Source organism: Halictus rubicundus, chromosome 11 (assembly GCF_050948215.1).
Source record: "Halictus rubicundus isolate RS-2024b chromosome 11, iyHalRubi1_principal, whole genome shotgun sequence".
Lineage (NCBI taxonomy): Eukaryota > Metazoa > Arthropoda > Insecta > Hymenoptera > Halictidae > Halictus > Halictus rubicundus.
Window position 1 is genome coordinate 15111341 of NC_135159.1, and position 25577 is coordinate 15136917.

The window sequence follows — 25577 nt, forward strand, 5'->3', positions numbered from 1 at the left end:
TTCCCGGTACTAGTGCTCCACTGAAGATGGAGTGCACGAGGAGCTTTGCACTGTGCATTCTACGTTTAACAACATTTGATTTTAATTGTTTAAATGTTCATAAAATAGTTAGACATGGGTCAGACAGTATGCCACGTACTTTCAATAAATTTGAAACGTGTATGTTGACCAAGTCTTCCTGCTATTCGAAAGGTTTAAGCCCTCGAAGCCCCTAGATGGCGACGATTTAAAATTTCTGAACGTCTCACCGAAGCGATCGCATTCCCATTTATGCGTGCGTGATCCAATAATCGAATCGAACGCCCTTAATTCCGAAAAGTGGATCCTGAAGCGTTCAATCGAGGCTCGAATTCGCCAGCAATAGTGACGCTGCGTTTTTATTAACGACAAAACAATTTATCGTATTTTTTGTTAAAAACCAGTAAAAAATAGATTAACGATGGAAACAAAATTTAAAGGCATTCACAAAATGGTATAAAATAGAACAGATATTCCAATTAATTGATATTGCATTTAATCGATACAATAAAAAAAATTGTACGAAAAGAAATTTACTGAAAATAATTTTTCCAAACGTTGCGTATGAAACGCAGTGAAACTGATAAATCAGTGTCGAAAACAGCAAACTGATACATGCAAACATTGACAAACACTTCTGAAACTCCGCCAACAGGAAGGAAGTCCATCTTCAAACAACCCTCACACCGGAAGTTCCAAGAATATAGTACACACACCGCTATCTCTTGCCATAAGAAACAAACCAGAACGTCACTCGTACAAATCCCTCGTCGGATAAACGATTCACTCCGTCGGTTCTCGTTTCGAACGGCGCCGTTATCGGCAAGATGGCGCTAGTATGTCAACGGCCACACGTATATCAAAACAGAAATTTTTTATTTAACATCGAACGCGCAATTTCGTATTTTAAATATTATTCAATGTACATAAATTTCATATTTACGAGACGGGCACAATTACGTAGATACAATAATCCTTTTCAAATTGAATTTGAAAACCATTGATCCATTTAAATTGATGAATACTGTAGGGGTGGGGTATGCAAATCAAAAAAGAGATTAATAACAAGAGAATTTTACACAGATTCTCGTCAATTTAAAATTTGTCGTCTATAACGACATTATCGACCTGCGAGAACCCTAAGCTGCTGCCACCTGTCAATGCAGACAAGAAACCATTGGATTTAAAAATCTGTAATTTTTTCACTGTAAAAAAAGAAAAGAAACATTAGGAATTTTGGAACGTTCGAGGGCTCAAATTAAAGTTCAGAGATTGCACTTTACGATAAAATAGTTGGATTTTAGAAAAGCTTTTCAGATCGCATCGCAAAATCGACGAATGGGGGAAAAATCGAATGAATTTTAAAGGTTCACTTCAAAATCAATTTTAGAACGTTCCCTATTGAAATTTTTAAATGTTTAACAGCTCAAATTGAAGCTGGAAAAATACTGTTTACGCTAAATGCGTTAAAATTTAGCCCGCGCGTAGGGTGTCGGCCCTAAGAAACCAAAATAATCCCACAAATCTCGTGTCTCTCCGTTAAGAAAGCAATCATCCTCCGAATCTTTTGAACCAACGAAACCCATACAATTTGTAGGATGCATAGGCGCCGGCAGGAGGGAACCAAAATAACCAAATCCCCTCTTTCTTCGGAGACGTTTGCAGCACAAAGCGTAGACGCCTTGGGACTCGATAAAATATACAATCCGATCAGGTTCTCGAACGCAATTTGAATGGTGCATAGGCGCCGGCAGCGCCTCCACACGGCCAGCCCATTCACCAGAGCTAAGCGGCGTCGTCGTGGCGCTTCAGGACGCCCATGGGCGCCCTCGCGGTCGGTGGACGCCGGTCGAAGCGAGTCGCGTGTGTGCCAATCTTTTAAAACGGTGCTCTCTCCCTCGCCACACCCTGGCGCCGGTTTCCCATTGGAAAAAAATCGCGTGTCCCACAACAGACCCTGCACCAATCCTCCGTCCGACCAGCCACAAAACCTTGCACGTTTACGTCCGCACGTCCCATTAAAAGAACCCCACAAACCCACGCCCCTTTCGCGAAAACCAATTTCCAATTCTCCCACCCTTCCAGCCTCGCGATTTTTCCTCGTTGTTGTGTGCGTTCAAAAAAAAAAAAAAAATGCGATCGACGGTTAGTTTTGTGACAAGATGATCCCAAAGGATCAAAGATGACTCGGGAGGGTCGTGTCGGGCTGAAGGAGGGACGTCGGGATGCGGATCGACGCCGACCATACTGGAGGTGCGTTTCCAAACCGATTTTCAATCTCGATTTTCTTATTTTTATTTATTTTTTTAACTATTTTGGGACGGCGTAGCATTTTTCCTGGTATTTTTAATTTTGTGTTCGGGGGTGTTGGAGGATAACGTAGCTCCTTCCGGTGGGCCAACGGCGACGCTACGCGGATCCTAGCGTAACTAATATTGATTATAAAAGCGGCGGCGACGCCGGTGACCGGCGTCGAGAGGATGCTGCCGGTGGTTTCCTTCGACTCGGTATATTTTTCTTATTATTCCCGATCGAATACCGTGTGCACGCGGCTCGGGCGACCCTGCACCGGGGCCCCGAGATGATTTTTCTACGGCCCTGGAACGAAGACTCAGTGTCCCCGAGGGGTGAGCGTCTTGCTGATCGCCGGTCGCACTTCTCTCGGTGAGTAAGCGTGCACGAAGCTTCCAAGCCGACGATCCAGCAGGTTGTTGGCCCCGCGTATCGTCCTCGACGACTTATGGTTCCTCGTTTTTCTGTTTACGTCGGGGTGGTGGGCCGCAGTCGGGAGAAACGGCGAATCACGTTGGGGAGGGGTGACTGGGGCTGCCATTAACCTAACCTGAGGTTTAGAAACTCCGAGATGGTAATCTTCGAGTTTCGTTAGCGAAAGCGATGGTTTCTCTTTCCCTTTTCATTTTTGCCTGGGTATTTGGATTTCTAATGATTTTGTTCTGTGATTTTTATTGGAGATTCGAACTGGAGATAGTGGTTGTTAATGAATTCGATTGTATTCTGGAATTTTATCAGATTCGGGATCTTCGGATTGAAAGGAGGATGGTTCGTGGTGATGACGAGTTAACTCGTCATGGCTGATTACCAGGAATTACTGCTCGTAAAGCACGGTTGATTCCAGAGACTTATCAAGTATTTACACAAGGTTTCGTTAAGTACTTGAAATTGGGTGTAGATTCAACGTTAATGCTTTTAACGTCGGTGACGAGTTAACTCGTCACACCCAATCAACAAGAATTGTTCTCCATGGAGTCCTATGTACTCCACAATTGTATGGAGTCTCGCCAAAGTATTCAACTTGAATATTGATTTAATATTGACGGCTTCAGTTTCAGTGGCGAGTTAATACGTCATGATCAAAAATCAAAAATAATTCTCCGTACAATTCCGTGTACTCCATCCATCCAGGAAGTGGACATTTCGACTTGAGTATCGGTTTAATGTCCACGACGAGTTAACTCGTCGGGGGGTTTGTCGTCGAGTCGCGCGTAGATTTGGCGACACGTGGACGCGCACAGCGTCGCTAAATAATAACGTAGAAGCGCGCACGCACGTGCACATGCCCCGGAAGGCTTCGATATAGATTTTTTCCTGGCGGCACGCGCTCGATTCAGAGCCAGCCGCACGCACACATTGAACAAGAGAGCACGTTCCACACGCAGGCGTATACCACTCACGCTATACTCGATTCGATGGGGGGATTATTATGGGAGGTACGGTGAATGCACCCATCCTACAATGGGATTCAGACGCCTGTTTATATCGCAATTAGACTGGCGGATTTTATGCAGCTACAACGCGTTCACTGACGAGTCTCTAATCAGGTTAAATATTTACTCAGAAGTGGAACTTTCTCCGCGTTACTTAACACGCATAGGCACGCAGAAGAATATTCCCAATAAAAATTAGCAACTGCATTCTAGCGCAATTTGTATCTCACGTTTATTTGCTAACTCTGTCAAACAAACACCTCTTCGAGATTTCCGACGAGTATACTCGTCGTCAGAAGGAAACAATTTTTTTAGTGACGAATATATTCGTCGTGAAAGGAAGGAAATTTTGTCCTCGCGAAGAGAAGACAATTTTTTGCTTCTGAAGAGTACATTCGACGTCGTTTAAAAATAATTTGCTCTACCTACGAAAAATGTGTAGCTATTTAAATGATGGCGCGAGGGTGGGGCTTCGCGCCTAACCTTGATACAGTCTCCGGCTCCATTCACGAGAGGATGATCGTCGCTGTTCCCACGCTCTCTTTTTTTTTCGCTAGGAATTTCTCGCGTTCGACGTCATCCATTTTTACGGACCAGCGGAATTAACCGGGCTGGTTTTCGCGTTAGCGTACCCCGTCCCGGTACGATGAACCAGCGTCGATATCGGGCCGCGATTATTTTCGTCGGGATCGTCGGGTCGACCGTGTTGCGCGAACGGCCTCGTTATTTCGGTGGGGAAGCCGGCGTGGCCCAATTTCCAGAAAATCTTTAATGGTATGCCGAATTGCTCTCGTCTACTGGGTGACTGTAATCTACACCTCAAAAGCTCCATAAACCCAACCACACCTCGGCTAAAAACCGTCCAATTACAATCAAACTCCCTTATCACATACTTCACAGAAAACTAAACAACAGAGACTTTTCCGATTTTCAATCGGCCAATTGGAAACGGAGCAAAAACGGTCCAAAATTAGGTATCGCATTAAAAAAATCACACAAAACGGGCTGTATCTCCGAAACTACTGGACCTAGAGAGATTCTGTAAAGGACAAAATCGTATAGTTTTTAGCAAGGAATCTGTATACTATATTAAAAATTGTATTGTTTAAATAATGTATGTAAGCGTACCACTTTGTTGGGGGTTTTTTTCTTACGAAATGGAGGTTTAAATTTTGTTACATGTTGGAGGGACACGGAGGAATGTGGAATACAGATTGTAAGGGGTTTTTGTGGTAGATCTGGGTAGAAAGGAGTCGATTGTTGCTTCGGGAAGCGGGTCCAATCGAAGGGATCGATGCGGGCCGCGTCGGCGGAGTCTTATCAGGAATTATCGGGTATCTCGCGGGCGAGATTAGATTTCTGGTCGGCCGGGCAGGGCAGAAGGGAGCCCAGTCAGTCGGTTAGTCAGTCTCTCTTTCTCTCGCGAGTCCCTCGCTTCTCGGCGCTATTCTGAAAATAAACGCGTTCGAGATCTCGCGGCGCGGTCTCGCCAGTGTCGGTCGCATCGTCGCGCGCGACGCTTCGAGTTCCATCGTGCGTGCCGGTCGCGAACCCGTGTGTGTAACCTCTTTTTTTCCAGCGTGACTCAGACCAGACTAATCGCCATCATCCTGTGGATTACGATAACCAGGTATCGACACTCAAGCGCGATAACGTTCAAGTTGCAACAGCAATTCTGAAAATGCATCTGGAACCATTCAAAATACAAGTTTATTCTCTTCTGGGGTCCATCATAGCGATTGCATCATGGTTCACGAGTGGTCAGATTCCTTGATCTAGACCTGGAAGTGTCATTGTCATCTTTGTAGGTCAAGGTGGTATTTGCGAGCTAGGATAGGTCTGGGTCCTAAGAAGGCTTAGCAATTTAGGGGATGCAGTCGCTTGCAGCTAAGACTATTGCCTTCAAAGTCCAAATCCTGATTGGTGATAAATATTTGTAATCATAGTAGATCTTAGGGGGTGGTGCCCGCCTCTGTTATACTAAATTATCTCAGCTGTACTCTCGGGAGTGTCCAGGGGGATCACTATGAATTTTCGGATTTGCAATCCTCTGTGTGGGTCTTCTGCCTCAGAGTTTAAACCGTTTCGAACTGTTCGCGATCAAGCTGGCTCAGTTCTCGAAAGTTCAAGACCACCGGGGTCAAACTCGAGGCCAGAACTGGATGTACCGTCGGTGCTAAATCCCCCGGCAAGTGTCTCAAGTGCCACATTCATCGAAGACTCCGTCATCCTACGGTTCTGCGTCGAGTCTAGCGAATAGCCCTTCGCGGCTAGAGCCTCGACGATCTCGACGTTTGTTCAGCTGGCCATTCAACCGATCGGAAAGCCGACTTTTGCCAGTGATTCTTGGCACGGTGACATTCTGGACCGTTGAACCAGCGCGGGACCAACGCCCCCAAACAAGAAATAGTGCCCCAAGGCGACGACTGGCAAAAGCCGCGATGACAGGCAACGTCACGGCCCATCCAGCGGAGACAGTTTTCCGGGCTGGGGAAATTAAGTTCCCAACAGGGTCGCCTCTCTTTCTCTCTCTCTCTCTCTCTCTCTCTCTCTCTCTCTCTCTCTCTCTCTCTCTCTCTCTCTCTCTTTCTCGCAGTTGTCGAATCTTCTCGGTGCTTTTAACGAATTTCGATACGCCTTCGGGAGTGTCTTCTAGTAATGGACCCTATCTTCGCGAGCCTAGCGAGATAACTCGACGGGCGACGTTTCAATTTCGCTTGTCGATCAAACGGGGTTATTGATAGATCCCGGAGACGATTGCGGTACAACGAGCCGACGCTGCTTTCGATATATCAGGTCCTTGCAAGCTTTTATTCGCGGATTTTTAAAAACGTTTAATGGTGTTAGCCCAAGTCGAGATTGGAATGAAAATTGGATTGGTTTTTAGAATGTGTTCCCGTAGGGATTTGGTCAAGTTTGAGGTCTCAAAGTAAACGTGGAAGATTGCACTATATGAGAGGATAATTTTGGTTCACGGGAAAAATTCGGTAGGTACTTCCAAAAATCGGCAATTTTCGACTGTCAGCTCGGATGAAATTTGCTCGGTTTTGAGGAAATTATCCGGGCCGATTTTAGAATGCCTTCCTGTAAGAACTTTGGAAAGTGACTTAAATTACACATGTAAGATTGCGCTTTGTGATAAGAGTGTTTCGGGCCTAAAATAAACACGGAAGCGTAATCAAAAATCGATAAAACCTCACCCTTAACTCGGGCGAGATTCGCTCGATTTGAATCGGATTCTTCGACACAATTTTAGAACTTCCGAGCACGTAAACTAGAGCTTGTGGATCACACTTTAGAATAGGGTAATTGGATTTTTTAAAAAGTCGCGAGATCGTGTCTGGAACCTAACCCTAACCCTCTAAAACCTAACCCTAACCATCGAAAACTAGCCCTAACCATCGAAAACTAACCCTAACCATGGAAAACCTAACCCTAACCATTGAAAACCTAACCCTAACGATGGAAAACCCAACCCCAACCCTCTAAAACCTAACCCTAACCCTCTAGAACCTAACCCTAACCCTCTGGAACCTAACCCTAACCCTCTAAAACCTGACCCTAACCCTCTAGAACCTAACCCTAACCATGGAAAACCTAACCTTAACCATGGAAACCCAACCCTAACCCTCTGGAACCTAACCCTAACCCTCTGGAAGCTAACCCCAACCCTCTAAAACCTAACTTCAGATCAATTCTAGAATGTGTCCTAGTGGGAATTTTCAAAAATGCGACGGCGTGAATTATAGCTTGAAGATTACGCTTCCTGATAACGTCTTAAGTTTTGAAAAAATTTGATAGTATTTAATGAAGGAACGGACATAATTGCCCAGATTTTCGGGCAGAAGAGTCGACGCACAGACTCCGAGGGGCACGCATTCTTGATCGCGAGGCGGATCGAGGCACGCGAGGCCACGGACGCCAATTACACGAGACTCTGATCGTCAATAAGCCTCGGCTCGCGGCGCTGTAGATCGGAGAGCCGGCTCGTACGCGCGTCAGCCCGAGCGCCGGAATCCGAGGCTCGTCATTAATTGGACGGTCGACGTCGACGTCGACGTCGACGGCCGGCGGCGGGACCGCGCCCGACCTACTTTCGTCTCTGGCGAGCGTTCGTCGTCGTTCCGATTAATCGCAGCTTCCACGCACGAGTCGCGTGCCATGCGAATCGCGTACGGCGCAAAGCGCTGGACTGCCTCGATAATGGGTCATCGCGTTCCGCAACATTCTCGATCCTCAATTTCCCGTTCAAACCGCTCTACGTTGTCTCAGATTTATCCGAGACGAATGGTCCCCTCCAACATTTTTAAGAACGGGGGGTCGAAAATTTTGAAGGGTGGGGGCTCCGAGATTTTCGAGAGAAATTGTTGAGACTCGAGTAAAATTGTCCTAAAATATTTGCTTGTCCCAGTGAGAAAATTACGAGCATTATATTTTTGGTGTACGCAACACGGACAAGATCAGAGGGTTTACTGTAGTTTTCCGTCTGGGGTAAGGTTGGCAACCAGTGGATTCTTACGGTGGGCTGTTTTGTAAGCGCCGTGGGCACGGCTCGCAGAAGGCATCCTCCGCTTCCGGTACGTGGAAATGTATCGAGTAAATCGCGGCACAGTGGGCTGGCACACGTGCTGCACTCAAAACTATTTCCGGCGTTTTCCACGAACCCGTTATTCTCGGCCGAGTTACCGGCAAATGGGTCGATGCACCGGTGAGAGGGGGGGGGGGGGAGTGGGAGAGAAAGAGAAAGAGAAGGCACTGGACTGCTTCGGGTCTTAATTATCAGAAATCCATCCGAGTGGAGGATCATCGAATCCCGGTGTCTGTGCCCGGCTTGTGCATCGGCGAGCCTAGTATTCGGACGGTGCATACACCCCGATCCTGTTTTTAACGAAATGAAATTCCTGCACCGTTGAATCCTTTATCTGATTATTTCGTCGGAGAGACCTGCTGCTGTCCAATTGCAATCCTGAAGGTGCTTCTTACCTTCATAAGTAGCATCGTTATAAGAAAAGAATTACAAGCCTACGTTCAACTCACCTTCCAACACTAACCCGAGCAGAGAGTATGCTAAAAGATTTGGTCTGGTCACCCAAGTGGAGATACAGCCTAAAACATACTCTTAAAAATCAGACAGCCACTGTACCTATCCTCAGCACACACCCACCTCGGAAAGTACACCGAAAGATCTGCTCTCGTTAAAGCCACTCAAGTGGAGAAGCAGCCTAAACGTTCGGAATGCAGTTAGAGAACGGCACGGTAAACTGTCCGTTCTCGTTAACGGCACACCACGCCATAAAGATCGATTTCCCGAACCCCTCTCGTTAATGTCACGTCGGTGGATACCCGGCATAATTGTTGTGTGTTCGAGGGCGATGAACCGAGACTGAAGATGCGTTTCCATTTGTTTTGCAGGTGGGTCCGGCAGGGGGGAGGGTGAAGCAGGCTCGAACGAGATACCGACTGGTAGAAGAGGCGGTGGTGGCGGTGGCGGCAACGTGGGCAGCGGAGGGGGCGGGGGAGGAGGAAGTGTATTGGGGGTTGGCGGAGGCGGGGGGAGCGTCGGCGGGGGCGGTAGAAGCGGGTCCGGGGGTGGGGGCCGGTCGAGGGACGAGCCGAGGAGGCACACCCTCGGCGGCGATCACCAGCCCTCCCTGCATCATCAGCAGTTCAACGCGGCCCAGCAGCTGCACCCCCTTCATCCCCATCATCTGCCGCCGCCACACGGCCAGTACGGCACGCCGCCCACAAGACACACCACCATGGATCTCGAGGTGAATCTTTGCTCCCGCAACATGTAAATACATAAATTGACTCTCTTTACGCTCTCGTTCACACGCCCTTCTCTTCTCTTCTCTTCTTTTCTGTCTATCTCTAATCTGTTTTATTTCTTTGTCGATTTACATAATCCCCGTGGAACCCGAGATTGCTACCCCCATTGAGAATGATTTTCACTCGCATTTTACTGCGGCCGAGTCTCGATCATTCTGGAAACAAGTCCCTTTTCATTCTACAGCGGCAAAGTCTTATTTGGCGGGAAATTTGAACTCGATTTACAAGCCCGTCGATCCCAATAAGTACAAAATTCTTAATCGGTCAGATTATTTCAGAAAAATGTGAAAATTTTTATTTTTCTCTCGGGCGGAATAATTGGTGGGAAATTTGCATTCAATCGACCACCCCCCGCCCCACCCTGATTTCAATAAGTTCCAAACGTAGAATCGATTGAACTGTTTCCAGTGCGTAATAGCTCTCTCTAATACAGGCGAATAATTTCGCCATCGCTCGGCCGGAATATTTGCCGGAAAATTTAAATCGAAAGAGTCATCAAACTTTGGAATCGCCGGTTGTTATTTCGCGGTAATCGACCCCCGGTGATTGGAAACGTGATTTCCAATCGATCGTGGATGACGGCGCGGCGCGGCGCGGCGCGGTCGCCGTCGGGTAACTGTGCTCGGGATGACCGCAACATCTATTTTAACGTGACCCAGAATCATCGAGACGAGGCTTTGCGTTCTTCCAGGTGGTTTTATCTCTCACTTCCCCATTTTTTAATCTGCTCCTACCCGGCGTGTCCGCGGAACCGCAGGGGCTGCTTGGAAAACGTGGAACGGGCTCGCAACGGAGTATCCGCGGCGACCCGTGGGAGAATCTTACGGCGAAAGAAAGAACGAAGATGGCGTCGACTAATCGGGAAAACCAACCGTAAATCTCGTTACATAGGGAGCAGCGAGTCCATCGCGCGGACGCGCGCGCGCTCGCGACGGTAATACAAATTAGCGGATCGCGTGCGGTGATCTTAGCATCCGGCGACCGCGTCGGCGTCGGCGAGCAGCTTTAACGGACGTGTTCCGAGGTCAAGAACCGGTCGTTGAGAAAGGGAAGAGGTTAATTAAGCCGCGTGTCCACCTACAACGCCGCCGTGTTCACGGTTACTCGCCTACTCGAGGCTTCCTTTCATCCAGCTCTTCTACCTGATCTTCTTCAAACCGCGTTATTATCCCCGTTCTCGAATCACGATGAAAGGATGACGAACAAAACCCGTTAGGACCTGGTCCCTACCCTAATTAGGACCTACACACCAATAGTTAGACAAAATCGGGTGCTCTCTAGACCCTATTGAAAGAATTGAACTCGTTCGGTCCCAGTTAGCCTTCAGTTAGAAAAATTGGGACCTGGTTAGGACCTAGGCGAGGCAATTTTAATTGAACTCGAGACTGAGAGCATTAGGATGCACTTACAACCCAATTGGGATCTAAATATGCTCCGCTTAGTACCCAGTTAGCAAAATTAGGACCCAATTAGGACCTCGAACGTATAATTTTAATTAGCACCTAGGTAGAAAAATTAGGACCTAACTCATCTAGGTACAGTCTTTGTGTGGAATACATCTTAGCCCGTTGAAAGTAACAATTAGTAGCCATCCAGAAAAGTTAGTATCATATCAGTCTCCGGGTAGTCGTTGAAATTGCAGTTTCATATCGAAAGTACAGTTCGTCAAGAAACTATTTCCCCCTAGGCGAAGGAACGACCCAGGTTTGCTCTGTTCGTTCTGATCCAACATTGCTCCCACTCTCGACGAACTGGGTTAATGTATTATTTGAATAATCGTTCCCGGAGTAATTCTGTTCAAACAGTGTCCGCAGGGGGCCACGGCACATATTTCACTCGCGAGCACGGCGGCAAATATTTGCGAACGGTCGAACTATTTCGGAGGTTCCGCGAGATAGCTCGTTATCCACGGAGGTGGGTGGGGCTGTTTGCACGGCGCTGGGCGGGGCGGAGCGGGGCGGGGCGGGGCGGGGCTGGGCGACCGTCGACGACAACCGCGAGCCTCTCGCGCGGAGGACACGTCAGCCCCTGTGTTCCCTACCGCCTCCTTTTTTCCATATTTGCATTTTATAACCGTTGTCGTGCATGAAATGGAACAAATTGTTTTTGAAAAATATTCAAACGAAAAATGCGACAAGTTGAGAAAAAAGAAATGATTCGAACGTTCCATGTGCGACAATTTCAATTCAATGTACACCGACACACCCTCCTGCTCGATCTGTCCCCCCTCCACGGATGTTTTCTTGACTCTGCTCGTGACTTTCCCCCCGACCCTGTCGAGGCTGGCCACGTGACAATCCAAGCCACGCCTGGTCGCCGATGACACGCCCACAATCTCGTCGGATGTCGATTTATCTCGCGAGAAGGATTCAGGCTCGAATCGGCGAGGTTGCGCAAGATTCTTTCCAGGACTCTCGGACCCAACGACTCGGTCGACCGGCCGAGCAGACACGAGACCAACCGACGATGCCGGATCGAACGCCACGCCCCCGTCTAACGGCCAGCGTACCGAAACCCCCACCCTCTTTTTTTCTGCTCCATGCATATACACACGTATATATATTTATCTAACTGGTTTACTTGTGTGTGTGTTTCCGTGTACCCGCCGCCGCAATACAGATGGGGACCAAGTCTCGCCAGAGAAAGGTAAAGCACACTCTCCACCTTTTCGTTTTTTCTTTTTATCGTCACTTTTTCGTTGTCGTTCGACGTGTGTCCGATGCATGACACTGTCTTTCGTACGTCTCGATGTGGCCGTCGTTTTCTTTCGATTCGGACGACACGGTGCCTCGTTACTTGTCCGTGGACGTTCCTCAGGCTTACAAAAAGAAATCTTGACGTTAGGATACCAATTGGAGATTCGAGTCTCGTGCCTCGCTACTTGTCCACGGAGGGTCCGCTCGGTTCACGGGCTTTTAAAGAGGCACCGATGCGATTTAAAAAGTAACGGAGCTAGAAAGTTCGTACTTGGAATATCGTTGACTTTTTGAGGATGAAAACTTTCTAGCCGATCTCGATGGTGGAAGGTCGAAGCATCAGAGGACTAATTGGATCGGTTGTTGTTTTTTCAGTCGCCTCTTCCGCGCGGGTTCCCACCTCCAAATTCGGCGATGTTGTTCGATGACGACCCGGGCATCATGTCCGAGGTGGAGACATCGAGCACCGGATTTAGACGGGGTGGCAAACAGAGAAGCAGCCTCCCCGTCGTACGGACCCCCAGCAAGACTTTGGAGCGACCATTAGGTAACACACCAACCGCTCTAGAATTAGGATCGTCTTGTTGCTGCCTCGCTGCTCGATCCCCTTGTCGGACATACCTGACGACACGATGCGTTTCTGTGGACGATTCCTTAGGTCTAGTGTTCCTGCAGTATAGGAATGAGACGAAGCGGGCGCTCCTGCCGAACGAAATCACGAGCATAGACACCGTCAAGGCGCTATTTGTCAGAAGCTTTCCGAAACAACTCACCATGGAATACCTAGACAGTCCTCATGTCAAGGTTTATATACACGACAGCAACAAGGACATGTTCTACGAGCTCGAGGACCTCAGGTAACTACCACTAGAAACGCTCGAGGTTTCCCTATCTCCCCGGATCAGGGTCGCTCGACGCTAATCCGGGGCAGAAAGTGAACCAAAGTTAAACCGCTCAAACGCCCCCCCCCCCTTGTTTTATCCGGGGAAAGTAACTTTCATCTTTTCCTTGAAATTGGAACCACCCCACCCGGATTAGTAAGTTTAATCCGGGCCGGGAAATTAATCACCCTTTGATTAATTGTTCACGGGAAACATTATTTTTCTTGGAGAATGATAAATGTTTTCTCAATTACTGCTGTCTCAGAATCAAATACGAGTCACAATTACAGTCCTCTACCCTTCCCCGGATACGTTCGATTACCGCTAATCCGGTGAATAGATAACTGCAACGGAACAAGAGGGACAAGGGCGGGAGGGGGAATAAGAATAATTCACTCGAGTCCTAGAGGGGATTCGTGCATTCCCCGGATTAGAGTTCCTTATCGGTAATCCGGGGAGGTCCGCGGAGCCCTCCAGTAAATATGAGAATTCCGGTTGGAGTGTCTGTTACCAATCCCGGCGGTCGGTTTCAATTTCAGATCTCATCTGAGGGACATACGGGATCGCAGCGTGCTGAGACTGTTCGAGAGCTCGGACGGCGTGACCGGGATGCCAGGACCTCTGGGAATACCCAGCGGAGGATCAGGCCTGCCACCGCACTGGGAGGATCAGAGCTACTTCAGCGAGCCGGAGTTCGACAGCGAGTACCAACATCAGCACATCCACAAGAGCAAGGTGAGCCGAAACCGACTAGCGTTTACGAAAAGAATTTTATTCGGGCGCGTAATACTGACACTTAAACGATACAATTAATGATCCGGTACTTATGCTACAATAAATACAATTACTGCGGTCCGCAAAGTCGTATGGACCAGGCTCGTCGAAAGGTGGCGCAACTTGTCGTTGATCCTCTCGATTGGTTCGTGTTGGCAACACTGATCTTCGTTGTTGGCAGACTCCAAGATACCAGTCTCCGTCATGGCCCACTGAATCCTCGATCAGCGATCGTTCCGTCCTAAAGTGAATTAGGCAATTCTGCAAAATCCTGGACCAGGTCTTGATGACTATGATCAGTGCCTAGAACGCCTTGCAGGCTGGCACAGCTGGCACGTGCACAGCGCCAGAGTACAGCTTCTTCGGGACCGATCTCCACGCCATGATCAGGGCTTTCCCGAAGGGCTCCTCGCTGCACCCGTCGCAGATGTCCATCACCATTTTCACTTCAGCCTCCGCTGGCTCCCTCTCGTCGTCCTTGTTCTCGTACTTGGGTAGCTGCAGACCGAAATTCGTCAGGCCGGAGAAGTACTCGTCGTCCAGGCCTTGGGATATGTAGCCGTCATCTATGATTAAACCGTCACCCAGCTGCACGAGTCCTCTCTTCTTCTTTTCGGACTCCCGCTTCTCTAGCTTCTTGTCCTCGGAGTCTTCTGACTCTTTTGGAGTGAACGTCACCTGAAACGAAAGGCAGCAGTTACGTTTTTGTATAGGCTAGTGGGCTAGACATACCATGAATTGGGACTTTCATCACACCCTAGGAACCACATGATGCCCTGGGGTCCCAGATATACTCTAGACTAGGATTCTCATCACACCCTGTTCAAGGGGCCTCTTAATACCCTATTTTGGGAACTCTCGTACTATCTTATACCAGGTCTTCATCATGGCCAATTCTAGCCTTCTAACCTACCCCAAATCATCAGTCCCATCATCCCCAGCATCCGCACTCAGACCTGTCACACCCGACCATCATGAATTCCCAAATTCCCACCTTGTCATCCACACGTTCGCCTTCAGAGGCCTCCTCAGCTTTTCTCTTCCTCTTTGTAGTCTCTTCAGTATCCTCCAACAGACCCTCATCCTTCGGGTCTTCACTCGTGCTAGTAGAGGATGCTTCTTCATCCCGTTTGAAGAGATTGCGATAAGGCCCGTCAACAAAACTGACCCCAGTGTTTGTAATTCCATTCGCAGAGGTCAAACTGGACTGTTGATTGCCAAACATTTGCGTGATCCGCAGAGGGAACGCTGATGGCACTGCGTTAGTATTAATGGGAGGAAGTGGTTGTGTGGGCTGTTCCCTAGGAACCAGGGCTGGGTGTCTCAGGGTAACTCCACCCTGAACAATCTGCAGCGGAGAACCTGGGTTCAGCTTCAGCTGAAACATTCGAAAGTCAAAAGAGATTCTTCTAGGGCAGGCGAAGGTAAAAAGACCCTTCTCACCTGGGTGTTGATTTGTCCTGCAGTGAGGAAAGGGCTTTGAGGAAGGGGCGGGCCAGTCACAGGTGGACGAGTGGGTCTGGGCGTGTTGTTGGTCGTGTCGTGCTCATAATGGTGAGCGTGATGGTGTTTGTGGTCCTTGTGAGCCTTGCCCGCAGTCAACGCGACCCCATACAGCTGCACCATCGTCACCTCGCCGAGATAACCACCGGACCCTGAAATAACAGTCGTTGAAGTCGTCGAATTTTTATGCGATGCAAAAGAGTGGTCTTACCTGCAGGCGCACCCTCACCCTCGAGGAAACCGCCGCCCAGCTGTCGCTGCTCTTGTCCCGTGATCGCTATTCCACCCCCTTTGATCACGTGACCCACCAACTGGCACGAAAGAAAGATCTCATCAGGTCCTATCGATCGCCGTGGACACGGTTAATTGTTCTCGTAAAGAGGGGCTGATTTGGCTCGATAGAATTTATGGAAAAAATTTTATTATACCCCCCGGCCACCCTTGTTCGCTGGGGTCGGAGACAATGGAGGCTGCAGCCGATCCCCTAATGAACAGTTTCGACACGAAGTGGCTGGAGCTTCAAACGCTCAGAATAGGTGATCAGTTTCGCTTGTGTACCCGTAGGATACACGTCGATCGTTCTTAAAGCTGCTTTGAAAGTGTCGCGGTATTTTGGTTGGCTTCTGTTTGAGTGTGTGTGTTTTTTTTTATTGTCTGCTATCGTTGTACGACTCACTCAGATACATTTTTCATACAACGTTCAGATACATCTGGAGGATACTGGAAAAACAACTGCAGGAGGTAAAGATTGAAATTGTTCATTCAATGTTCGAAGAAGTTGGCACAAACCTCATGCAACAAGCCGGATAACGTTCGATTTGTTCGCGGAGGGAATAGTTTGGGTTCGGCTTAGATTCAACAACAGCGAAATTTAGTGTAGGTCTGACTTGATACTGATGCAGACCTAATTTAGATTTGAAAAAAAATTTCTTCTAAACTCAAACTCAATCAAACCGTCAAACATATCTTCAGAAATATGGTCAATCTGTGACGTTGTTAGAGCCTAGAACGAAGAGATAAGGGAAACATTTGCAAACGAAACCCAACTCAACTCGATCCAACACAAACCAGCCAAATCAAACTCGGATCAATTAAATCGGACAATCGTAAAATGCGAATTTTTACGTCCACCGGTCTACCTTCGCCGTCGTTAGAGTCGGAAACGCGGAAGGGAAGCGCGTTACAGACCAGTTTCTCGTCGGTTATTTATTTTTCGCGACGTAGCGGGTGAGAGCCGGGGAATTCGAAACGCCTGGCGATTCCGTTCCAATCCTTTTACCCGCGGAACCGGCTGTTAAATTTTTTCAGCGGCTCTCGTCGCCGTTAAAAGAGAGACAGAGAGAGAGAGGGGGGGGAGAATGCCCGCGTTACTTTCACGGTCACCCGGCCGTTCTAATTGACCAAGCGAACGATTAAATTTTCTCGGACACCACGGGAAAGTACTTTTTCAAGGCGAAACCGATCGGAGCAATCGGCGATCACTCACCCTGTTGTTGAACCCGCGACCCACGCGCTCGTCGTTGACCCAGATCTGCCATTCCCCGGTCCGGCCGTTCCAGCTTTGGCAGGAGTGATACCACTTGTTCAATCGCAGGGGATAATTCAATCTGAACAAGTTGTGCCCGTCGACGTTCATCATGAAATAGGAGCTCCTCGCGGTGTTCGCCACCCAGGCTAGTATGCCGCGCGGTTGTTCACCAACTGCGCCGTAAACGATTCTCAATTAACGTCAAATCGATCACGGAACACGATCAATCGAAATCGAATCGCGTCGTCCTCTAAAATACGCTCTAACCCATCGACCCGGTCGTTTCTGAATCTTCTTCTTTTACCAACGAGTATAGTCGATTGTAGCGCTTCTTTATTTTCTACTGCGATGGCCGGGTCAATTTTGACCCGTGGGTATTTTTACGAAATTTGATATTTATATTGATTATTAACAATCCCTAGAACTTATTCATTAGCGGATATTAACTTTTATCGATGATTCGTGTCTCCCCGATGCCCGGGTCAATTTTGACCCGTGCGTATATTTACGAAATTTGATATTTACATTGATTGTTAACAATTCCTCGAACTTATTCGTAGGCGGATATTAACTTTTATCGATGATTCGTGTCTCCCCGATGCCCGGGTCACTTCAGACCGAATGGACGCGAACTTTAAACTGTTTCCGATAGAGACTAGAAGGGTACAGGCGGTGATGCTCCAAGGCAAATCGTTTAGATTACGCCACTGGGACACCACGAAACGGGCCTACTTCGTGGAAAGCCTCGTTGAACGGTTACGCGATCGCCGGGAGTTTTGAATAAACAATTATTACTTAATAATCCCCTCGGGCGATCGATTAGTTGCGAAACGGAGCCGCGGCGCGCGGGGAACGTTATTTTCGACGGACTTTTGCTTTCGTCGGGTCGTTCCTCGATCTGCGAAAAGGGAACCGGTGAAAGGGAAACGAAAACAGGCTCACACCTGCGTACGAGAACAACGGATGGTCGTTCGTGTGATTGTAGAACTTGGTCCACATGCACAGGGTGAACTCCTTCATGTTCGGCAGGTCCGTCTTGTAATGAATGTACTGTAACAAAAAGCGTACGACCATTAGAAAATCCCGTATAATTTTCCGTTTGTTTTTTGTGGGATTGTGTCTTGCTGATATTCAATGATTACTGTAAACAGGCCAATTTCAGACGGTCTTTCTCGGGATTCGAGAACGTTAACAGACAATAAGCATTCGGCGTTCACGATTATTTAGTATCGATACGAAGCACCGCGAGGCGTTCGCGGCAATAAAACATGTAATTAGCGGAAATAACACGAGTACCGTCGAGGCACTGGAATCAGCCAGGTCTGCCAATTATCCAATACCGCGTTCCGGTAATTAGCATCTATTACGGCTACGCAACGATCGATCCAGATTACGTGTGTGTCTCCCTATCCGAGGTTTCTTTCCACCGTTGGGAACGAGTCGGCATCAAAAGGCGCGGCCAACAGGCCGCTGGCGCCGATTCCCTTTCGCAGCGCGTCACCTTCTTCCCGGTTTGCTGGAACCGGTCGTTCCCATCGCGGTTAATTGGCCACTGCAGCCGTCGCGTTCGCCGTTCGAATCGAGAGCACCTCAGAGAAAAAGTCGTCGACTCTGAATTACGAATGATCCGCGGTTCAAATAGCTGGTCTGCGGTCATGTAACGCGCATAAATGGACCCGAGTCGACGCCTGGACGGTCAAGTCTTCGTGCTGGTTATGCTGATTTTATACTCAATACCTTCATTTTCCAAGGCACAAGTTCCACTCACAAATTCCGGAAGGTAAACTTCTTTGAGGGGTCTAATCTCAAGTGAAGACCTAGCTTTAAAATTTCCTTAGGGGACAGCTTTAAGTGGATACGTAGCTTAAGTGCTACATTATGGAAAGAAAATTCAGAAAATTGAAGAAAGTCCGAAGTAGAGACGCAGCATAAGGTCTCCCCAGGAGAGTACATTTCTAAAAGGTTACTCACGTGTGGAGACGTGCCATAATGTCTAACGTTTACAAGAAAAAATTTCGAGTTCGTAAAATATACATCCAAGTGGATACGTATCAAAACAGTTGCCACTTTCGAGAGTGAAATTTCGAAAAGCCTGCTCTTCGTAATAGATCTCGAATCTTCCGTGTTTGGGTCCGTTGCGCAACGCTTGATCTCTCGAGTGGAGATCCATCGATCTCGCGCGAACAAGGTCTTCGCCACAATTTCCTCACCCGTGGTTACGCGTCCGTCACGCAACGCTCGATCGATCGACGAAACCGGAAACGCCTCGGATCGTTCTCCACGTGAAAGGACGATACTCCCCCTCCGCCACTCGAACCGGCAACAACGGCCCGGAAGATCACGCGAAGTGCCTCGATCGCAAATTGCTTCGAATCCGTGATTGCAGCCCGTTAATTGTCCCGTGAAACGCGACGATATCCTCTCGAGAGGATCGATCGTAAGAAGGGTAGAAAAATGCACACCGGGTGGCCCGAAAGTAACAACCACCGGGAAAACCTTAAGCTACGTCTCCGCTTGGAATTTCTACCTGAATGAATTTTACCGTATGCGTTAATTTTCGCTTGCAGGTAGGTCTGTGTGAAGTGTTATTATGGAAAGTAACCCTTAAGCTGCGTCTTCGCTTGCAGCTGAATTCATATGGACCTTTCCACCAAATACAGCTTTAATGCTGCGTAACTACTTGAAGACTAATCTCTCAGTTTCCACCGTGTGCTTTTATTGACCAGCTTAAGCTTCATCTCCACTTGAAGCTCGAACTCATTCGTGGATAGTTAAGCTACGTCTCCACTGGAAATTTTTTCCGGAAATGAAAGATTTCGTTTTTGGGTGTATGCTTCCGGTTTTATCGTCCGGGAGGTGGTTTTTGGGGCTCGTTTAGGTCAGGCGCGACCTTGATCGAGGAAGATGAAGAAGTCGGTCGTCGGTTAGGCGTCGTGGCACGCACGGGAAGTAAGAACGTTTTCTCCTACTTTCGTTGCTGTCGCGATCCGTGTCATTTTGCTCGCTTCGGCCGCTCTCGACCGTGAAGCCGGTACCCGAGGCACGCGAGCCGTAGAATTCCGACGCGGAGCGGAAAGAATCCGCACGGCTTGCGGATTCCCGTTATCCTCGGCCGTCGAACACCTGTCGCCGCCTTTCGTCACTCTTTTGTCTGCTGATTTTTTTCCTCACCCCCAACGCGTGAGAACCGATCCTTTTTTCACGCCCGTTAGACGCTGTCTCGCTACGTTTCGTAATCACGATGATCTTTTTTTTGCAAAAAACGCCTCGAGTCACCCGCTATTTTTTCGCGCTCGTTAAAAGTGAAACTGAAGATATAAATACATCGGTGTGGGGAGAAGAAAATAAAAATGGGGAACGAGATTAAAGATTGAATTTTGAGGAGATAAGGAGCAATTTGAAATTTCTGATATTGTTGCAAATACCTCAAAGTACAGTTGTTGGCGCATGGCGACCTTGTAGAGGGAGCACTTGTCCTGAGGACCTCCCAATAAAGAGGAGTCCTCGAATTCGAACAGGGTTTCCGGCCCAGAGTTATCGTATTCCTGATGGAGAATGCTGGACGATGCCTGCGGCAGCGATGGCCGCCATGCTGTGGATATGGCGTCCACTCTAGCTGCAGCCATCATGGCACACACCGCAAAAACGATCAGCCCCATTTGTTCACCCTCGAGCCGTCTGCAAATAAAATCAAACCGAAACACCGCCGATCAATTAACTGTTTTACATAACGCAGCAAAACAAAAAAGCCTCAATCGTTCAGCCATCTTTGTTCGGAACCTCTCTTCTATATGGGGCGCATAATGCAACAATTGATAATATCTAAAATACTTATTATTTTCAGAGCATAGATACAACGAATAAAATTAATAACAAAAAATTCCTGACACTTAGCAACGACCCCAATGCTGCATATCCACTTGAAATTAGATCGCTGCAGTGAAATTCTTCAAATTCTCCAAGCTAGATCGTTGAAAAATAACTCGATGATTAAATAAAAAATTCCGAACACATAATAATAGTTCGTTGAATGGACTCGCCGGCGTTGGTCAGCACTTTTTCCTCGGTTCTTTTTTACGGTTGCAAAAGCGCCGAAAACGGATAAACTAGACGCCGGGTTGCGTTAAACGTTACATTGTTGCACGTCTTTCCCCGTTGCGAAATTCAATTCACGGCACCGGAACGATATCGCCCCACAGTTGCGATAAAAATCAGAATTTCCATCGATCCGTGTGTGCACGCACGCACGTGAGGCAATCGCAGGGAATCACGGAACCCGCTGACGTTCGTTTCCTCCGAAAATTGTCGTCCTATTTCTCCCTTTGCCTTTCCCTTCCAGTGTCCCTTTTTCTATTTTCCTGACGACCATTTTTTCACAATTTTTACACGACTGCGAAATCTCGTTACAGTTCTCTAGCAATTATTTCCGGCAACTTTTGCATTCCTTTCGGAGTTTTCATAATTCCCCGAACTATTTTCGATCGTTATCTGTGCAACATTATGCACCGCGTATGTTATCAACGTTACAGAACTAGAAATTATTTTAAATCAATTATACAATTTTCTATACTATCGTTTGTAATCTTTACAGTGCCCCATATTATATTTTACAATTCTTTTCGTCGCCGTTGGAAACGCGACTAGCCCCCCGAACCGGAAAATCCTGTTGCCCCGGGAGAAATTAGCATGGTCAAGGACAAAATAAAATCGCCGATTAGTTTTCTGTTTTTTTGTATTTGGCAACGCGAGGGCGGGAAAGCGAGCTATGTTTTAATCGGTTATCCGATTTTTCATTCGATTCCCCTCCTCGTTCCACTTTCTTCGTGTCACATTGAATTACATTCGCCTCGATCACTATAATCAGCCGCGCGCCGTTTGTATTTCTTCACCGTTTACCGACCAATGCCGGAATCGTTCGAAATCATACTGTCTCGCATATATTTTCCGGTCGTTTAGCTCGCGAATCAATTATCGCTATCGTTTATCGTAATGTTTTTGCACGATTGATGCAATAGCTGCTTTACGCGTCGGTAAATAAACAAACTGGTATATTTATATTGAATTAATGCAGTCCGTGGAATTGGTACATATCAATGTAAATAATAATTTCAGTTGTAGGGTAAAATTTTCAGGATATTGAAGTTGTTGGAAATATATTCCAGGAAGTATAGCAATACTGGAAATTAATTATTTATTGACCGCGGAAGCCTCTGCAAGTATGTAGTTTAGCAGAAGTCAGAGAAAGCGAAGTCAACTGTATTTTCATTTTCTTTCCTGTCGGTCTCAGTGAAGCAGAAACTAAACACGACCACACAAATATGTTACAATTGGTCGTAATCGAGCGTCTTTTTTTTATTGTAAAATTAGTCACACAACCTCCATGCAAATGTATATTTTCGGAAGCGCAAGAATTGATTGCCAATGCTTCACTTTCCCCTCTCGAATTCATGCTAAAGAACTATATTTCTTGCAATTCAGCAATTATTTGCCTGCATTTCGACATGTTTTCAAAGGGACTGCCTACGACTTAAATTTGCAAGCACCGCAACAATTAATAAATTCGTTTGTCTCGGTGCAAAATTTTGGTCCCAAGAAAAATTGGAATTTTCTGTGCAAAGAAATTTCAGAGAAGCAGATTTCAGAGAAATCGTTAAGATTTCGATGACAATTGAACCTTTCCAATTTCGTCCCCAATTTCGAGGAACGAGAATTCCCATTTCAAAATTCCATCAAGCAGACTTTCACGAAGCTTTGAACATAGTTGCACGGCGCGCAAATGCAGTTTTCGCGATCAGGAAAAATTCCTGGAAACAAGACCTTGTACCGTTTCCATTGGGCAACTGTCCATCAACATTTTTAAACGATTTCCCAAAGAAGCAGCCTTCGATAGAAATTTACAAACTCTGCAAATGTTCCGAAATTATTGATCTGTAAATTTACAGTGTCACAGGAAAATGATTAGAAACCTTCAAGCTGAGATAAATAAAAAGTTTGTAAATTTTCTTGCCCTAAATAGTCTCGTAGAGTATAATTATGCTAAAAATTGAACATTGAAACTTTATACATTGTCTGGCCCTTGCCCTATAAAATTGATAATGCATAAAACTCTATGGATCTTCAATAGGAATGCAATTTTCCAAATAAAAAGGAGCCGAAGTCTCCAATCCGAAGGAACAAAAAACTGCCATCTGAAAAACTGAATTAAACCGACGATCCCGGCGCTTCGAACATCGTTGCCCTTTAAAAATGCAATTTCCCGATCAGGAAGCATTCCCGGAGACAAAACCAACCGGAGTGTACCATTTTCATCAACGATCTCACTGAAGCGCGAAGATAACATTGTACTCTAACCAATCCACTATACGAGAGACAAAAGAATGATTGAAAAGCTTACCGCGATCGGGGAAAGCCTCGGTGTCCCTGTTCGGATCGTCCGTTGATCCCCCTGGACCTCTCTAGATCCCTCTAAATCTCTCTGGATCCTTTTGAATCCTTTCAGATTCTCTCAGATCCCTCCGGGATCGACTTGGAAAAATGAGATTCGTCGATAGTTCGATCGGGAAATCGATGGACGGGGTACACTGGCGGGAACGATCGACGGTTAATCCTTTTGATCCACGGAGAAGGTAGATCCTCGCGGTCTCGAAACAGAAAGGTAACTGTCCGGCACGTTCTCCACGACGTAGGCCTGGTATACTCGCAAGTGGTGTGCACTCACGCCTCCTACCCGGTTCTCGCACTCGCCTTTTTCTCTTTCTCTCTTTCCGACGGACGGTTGATCCAGTCCCCCGATGATCCAACGATCCCTCGATCGCCGGTGCATGGATAAGTTTCTCGATTTAGCGGGTCAGTCGACCGGACAATCCCATTTACCGTCGCGATCGACTATCTCGTCACCGATTCCATTTAGACACCTCCAAAATTTTTTACCCCACTGTTTCTTCTACACCTTTATTATTTTCATACTTTTTAAAATTGTTTCTACCGATTTTTTCTCAGAATTTTCACGTTTTAACGTTTTTCCCCGTTTTCTCTGTTAAGGTATTGTTGTTTTTCCTGTTCGAATATCATTCTCCATAATTTTTCACAGTACTGCAGGACATTTTATTATTCCATACTATCAATTATTTTTGATTTTATATAGTATTTTATTTAGTACAATTTTATATTCGTATACTGTTTTCCATCATTTTTCGAAAATTCTCTAGCTAAAACAGCGGTTCTGAAATTGGTTATAAATTGGCACGAGAATTATTATGATCCACGCCCATGCGTTGCGACAGGAGAATATGTGTGTCACTGTGCCGGCGCCAATGGAGTACAAAAGGTTCATTTTACAGTCTCTCTCTCTCTCTCTCCCTCATTTTCTTCGTTTTTTCATTTCTGTTTCTCCGCGACCAGCAATTGTTAAAGGGGAACAATTGCGAAATTTCGCTCGGAGGTCCGGCCAAAGTGTTCCGAGGTCGAGCCTCCTCTCCGGAGAAACACGGACCCGTCTCGATCCGATCGACGGATCCACCGAATCGGGCTTGTTGACCTCCGACACCTCGCTTCCTCTTCGGGAAGGTCCTCTTCCTTGAAACTTTCCCCGTTCCGTTGCAAACGGTGACTCATTTGCAATAAGGAACCTGCTTTTGCCTCTCGATCGATGATCTATAGATCTTCGATCCGTATCCTGATCTGTACCAATTGAATTTGAATCGAGCAATTTTTCAACAAATTTCTAAATTTCATTATTGAAAATTCTTCTTCTGAAATCGAGGCCAACAGTTTAATTCAAAATATTGTAACAATAAATAAATGATCAACAAGTGTCTAGGCGCTTTATAAAACATTGCAAAATTCTCCGAGAACGTACCGTCAACGATTGTTGCAGTAAGCTATAAACGATTCTAACAATGAATAAACTTATGGTGCACAATTGTTCAAAAATAGTCCGTTGAACTGTACGTATAAAATATTTCAAGAACCATCCGTTCACGGGGAGATAGACATTTGAAAGTCTCGAGACAGTGGCGGGAAATTCTGTGGAATTCAACTCGCGTTTCCCTCTTTCAACGGAAACAACGGTGCCGTCCGGCTGGGCGTCAGAATAAAAAGAAAAAAAAGTATCGGCGAGAAAGGACGAACGCCGAGCGACATTAATTCCGTGCAGGAATTGCATTTCTGCGGCGAGCGTCGTCGTCGCGCCGTTCGATTACACGCGCGAATCGACTTTCATTTTCCAGGGTGAGTCTTCCTTTCGCCGTGCCCCTGGCGTTCCTTCGATCCTTCCTTCCTTCCTTCCTTCCGGTGACCCGTCGCACCGGAGAAAGGAGGCGCGACAGAACAGCAAAATCGAGAGAGAGAAAGGCCCATCTCGGAGGAGGGGGCTAATTTTTCTGTTTCGACGGACGCCGAGCTATTCCCGAACCCGGCACTCCCCTCCCAGAAACGTTTCCTCACCGACACTTTCTTCCATGTTGCGTATCTCGCGACTTCCGGTTCCGATGCGTCTGTGCTACACGCACGCTGTCGATCACGTAACATACCTGTTTTCTATCGTGAATAGCGTTGGAGACATTTTACATTTGACGGAAGAATTCGGAACTCGTTTTGATAACCACTTTTAAAACAGCCTGTA

General features: G+C 47.1%; 2 protein-coding genes across 13 annotated transcripts in view; one reads left to right on the forward strand and one right to left on the reverse strand.

Annotated features, from left to right (window-relative positions):
* The window catches only part of LOC143358689 (uncharacterized), a 107218-nt gene that overhangs the window by 48903 nt on the left and 32738 nt on the right, over nt 1-25577 (forward strand). For all 12 annotated transcript variants that reach the window (XM_076796025.1, XM_076796026.1, XM_076796014.1 and 9 more), the window contains exons 5-9: nt 9156-9514; nt 12192-12218; nt 12644-12815; nt 12927-13125; nt 13689-13884. In XM_076796025.1, coding sequence (XP_076652140.1) covers nt 9156-9514; nt 12192-12218; nt 12644-12815; nt 12927-13125; nt 13689-13884 — 953 coding nt within the window. The remainder of the gene's footprint in view (nt 1-9155; nt 9515-12191; nt 12219-12643; nt 12816-12926; nt 13126-13688; nt 13885-25577) is intronic.
* Nucleotides 13930-23614, reverse strand: B6 (pentraxin-related protein b6). The gene is made up of 8 exons (XM_076795949.1): nt 23349-23614; nt 20380-20632; nt 17899-18004; nt 16913-17127; nt 15638-15737; nt 15367-15578; nt 14918-15301; nt 13930-14601 (listed from the first exon to the last, which is right to left on the reverse strand). Exons 2-8 carry the CDS (start codon nt 20611-20613, stop codon nt 14227-14229), a joined length of 1626 nt encoding a protein of 541 aa, XP_076652064.1. The 5' UTR covers nt 20614-20632; nt 23349-23614; the 3' UTR covers nt 13930-14226.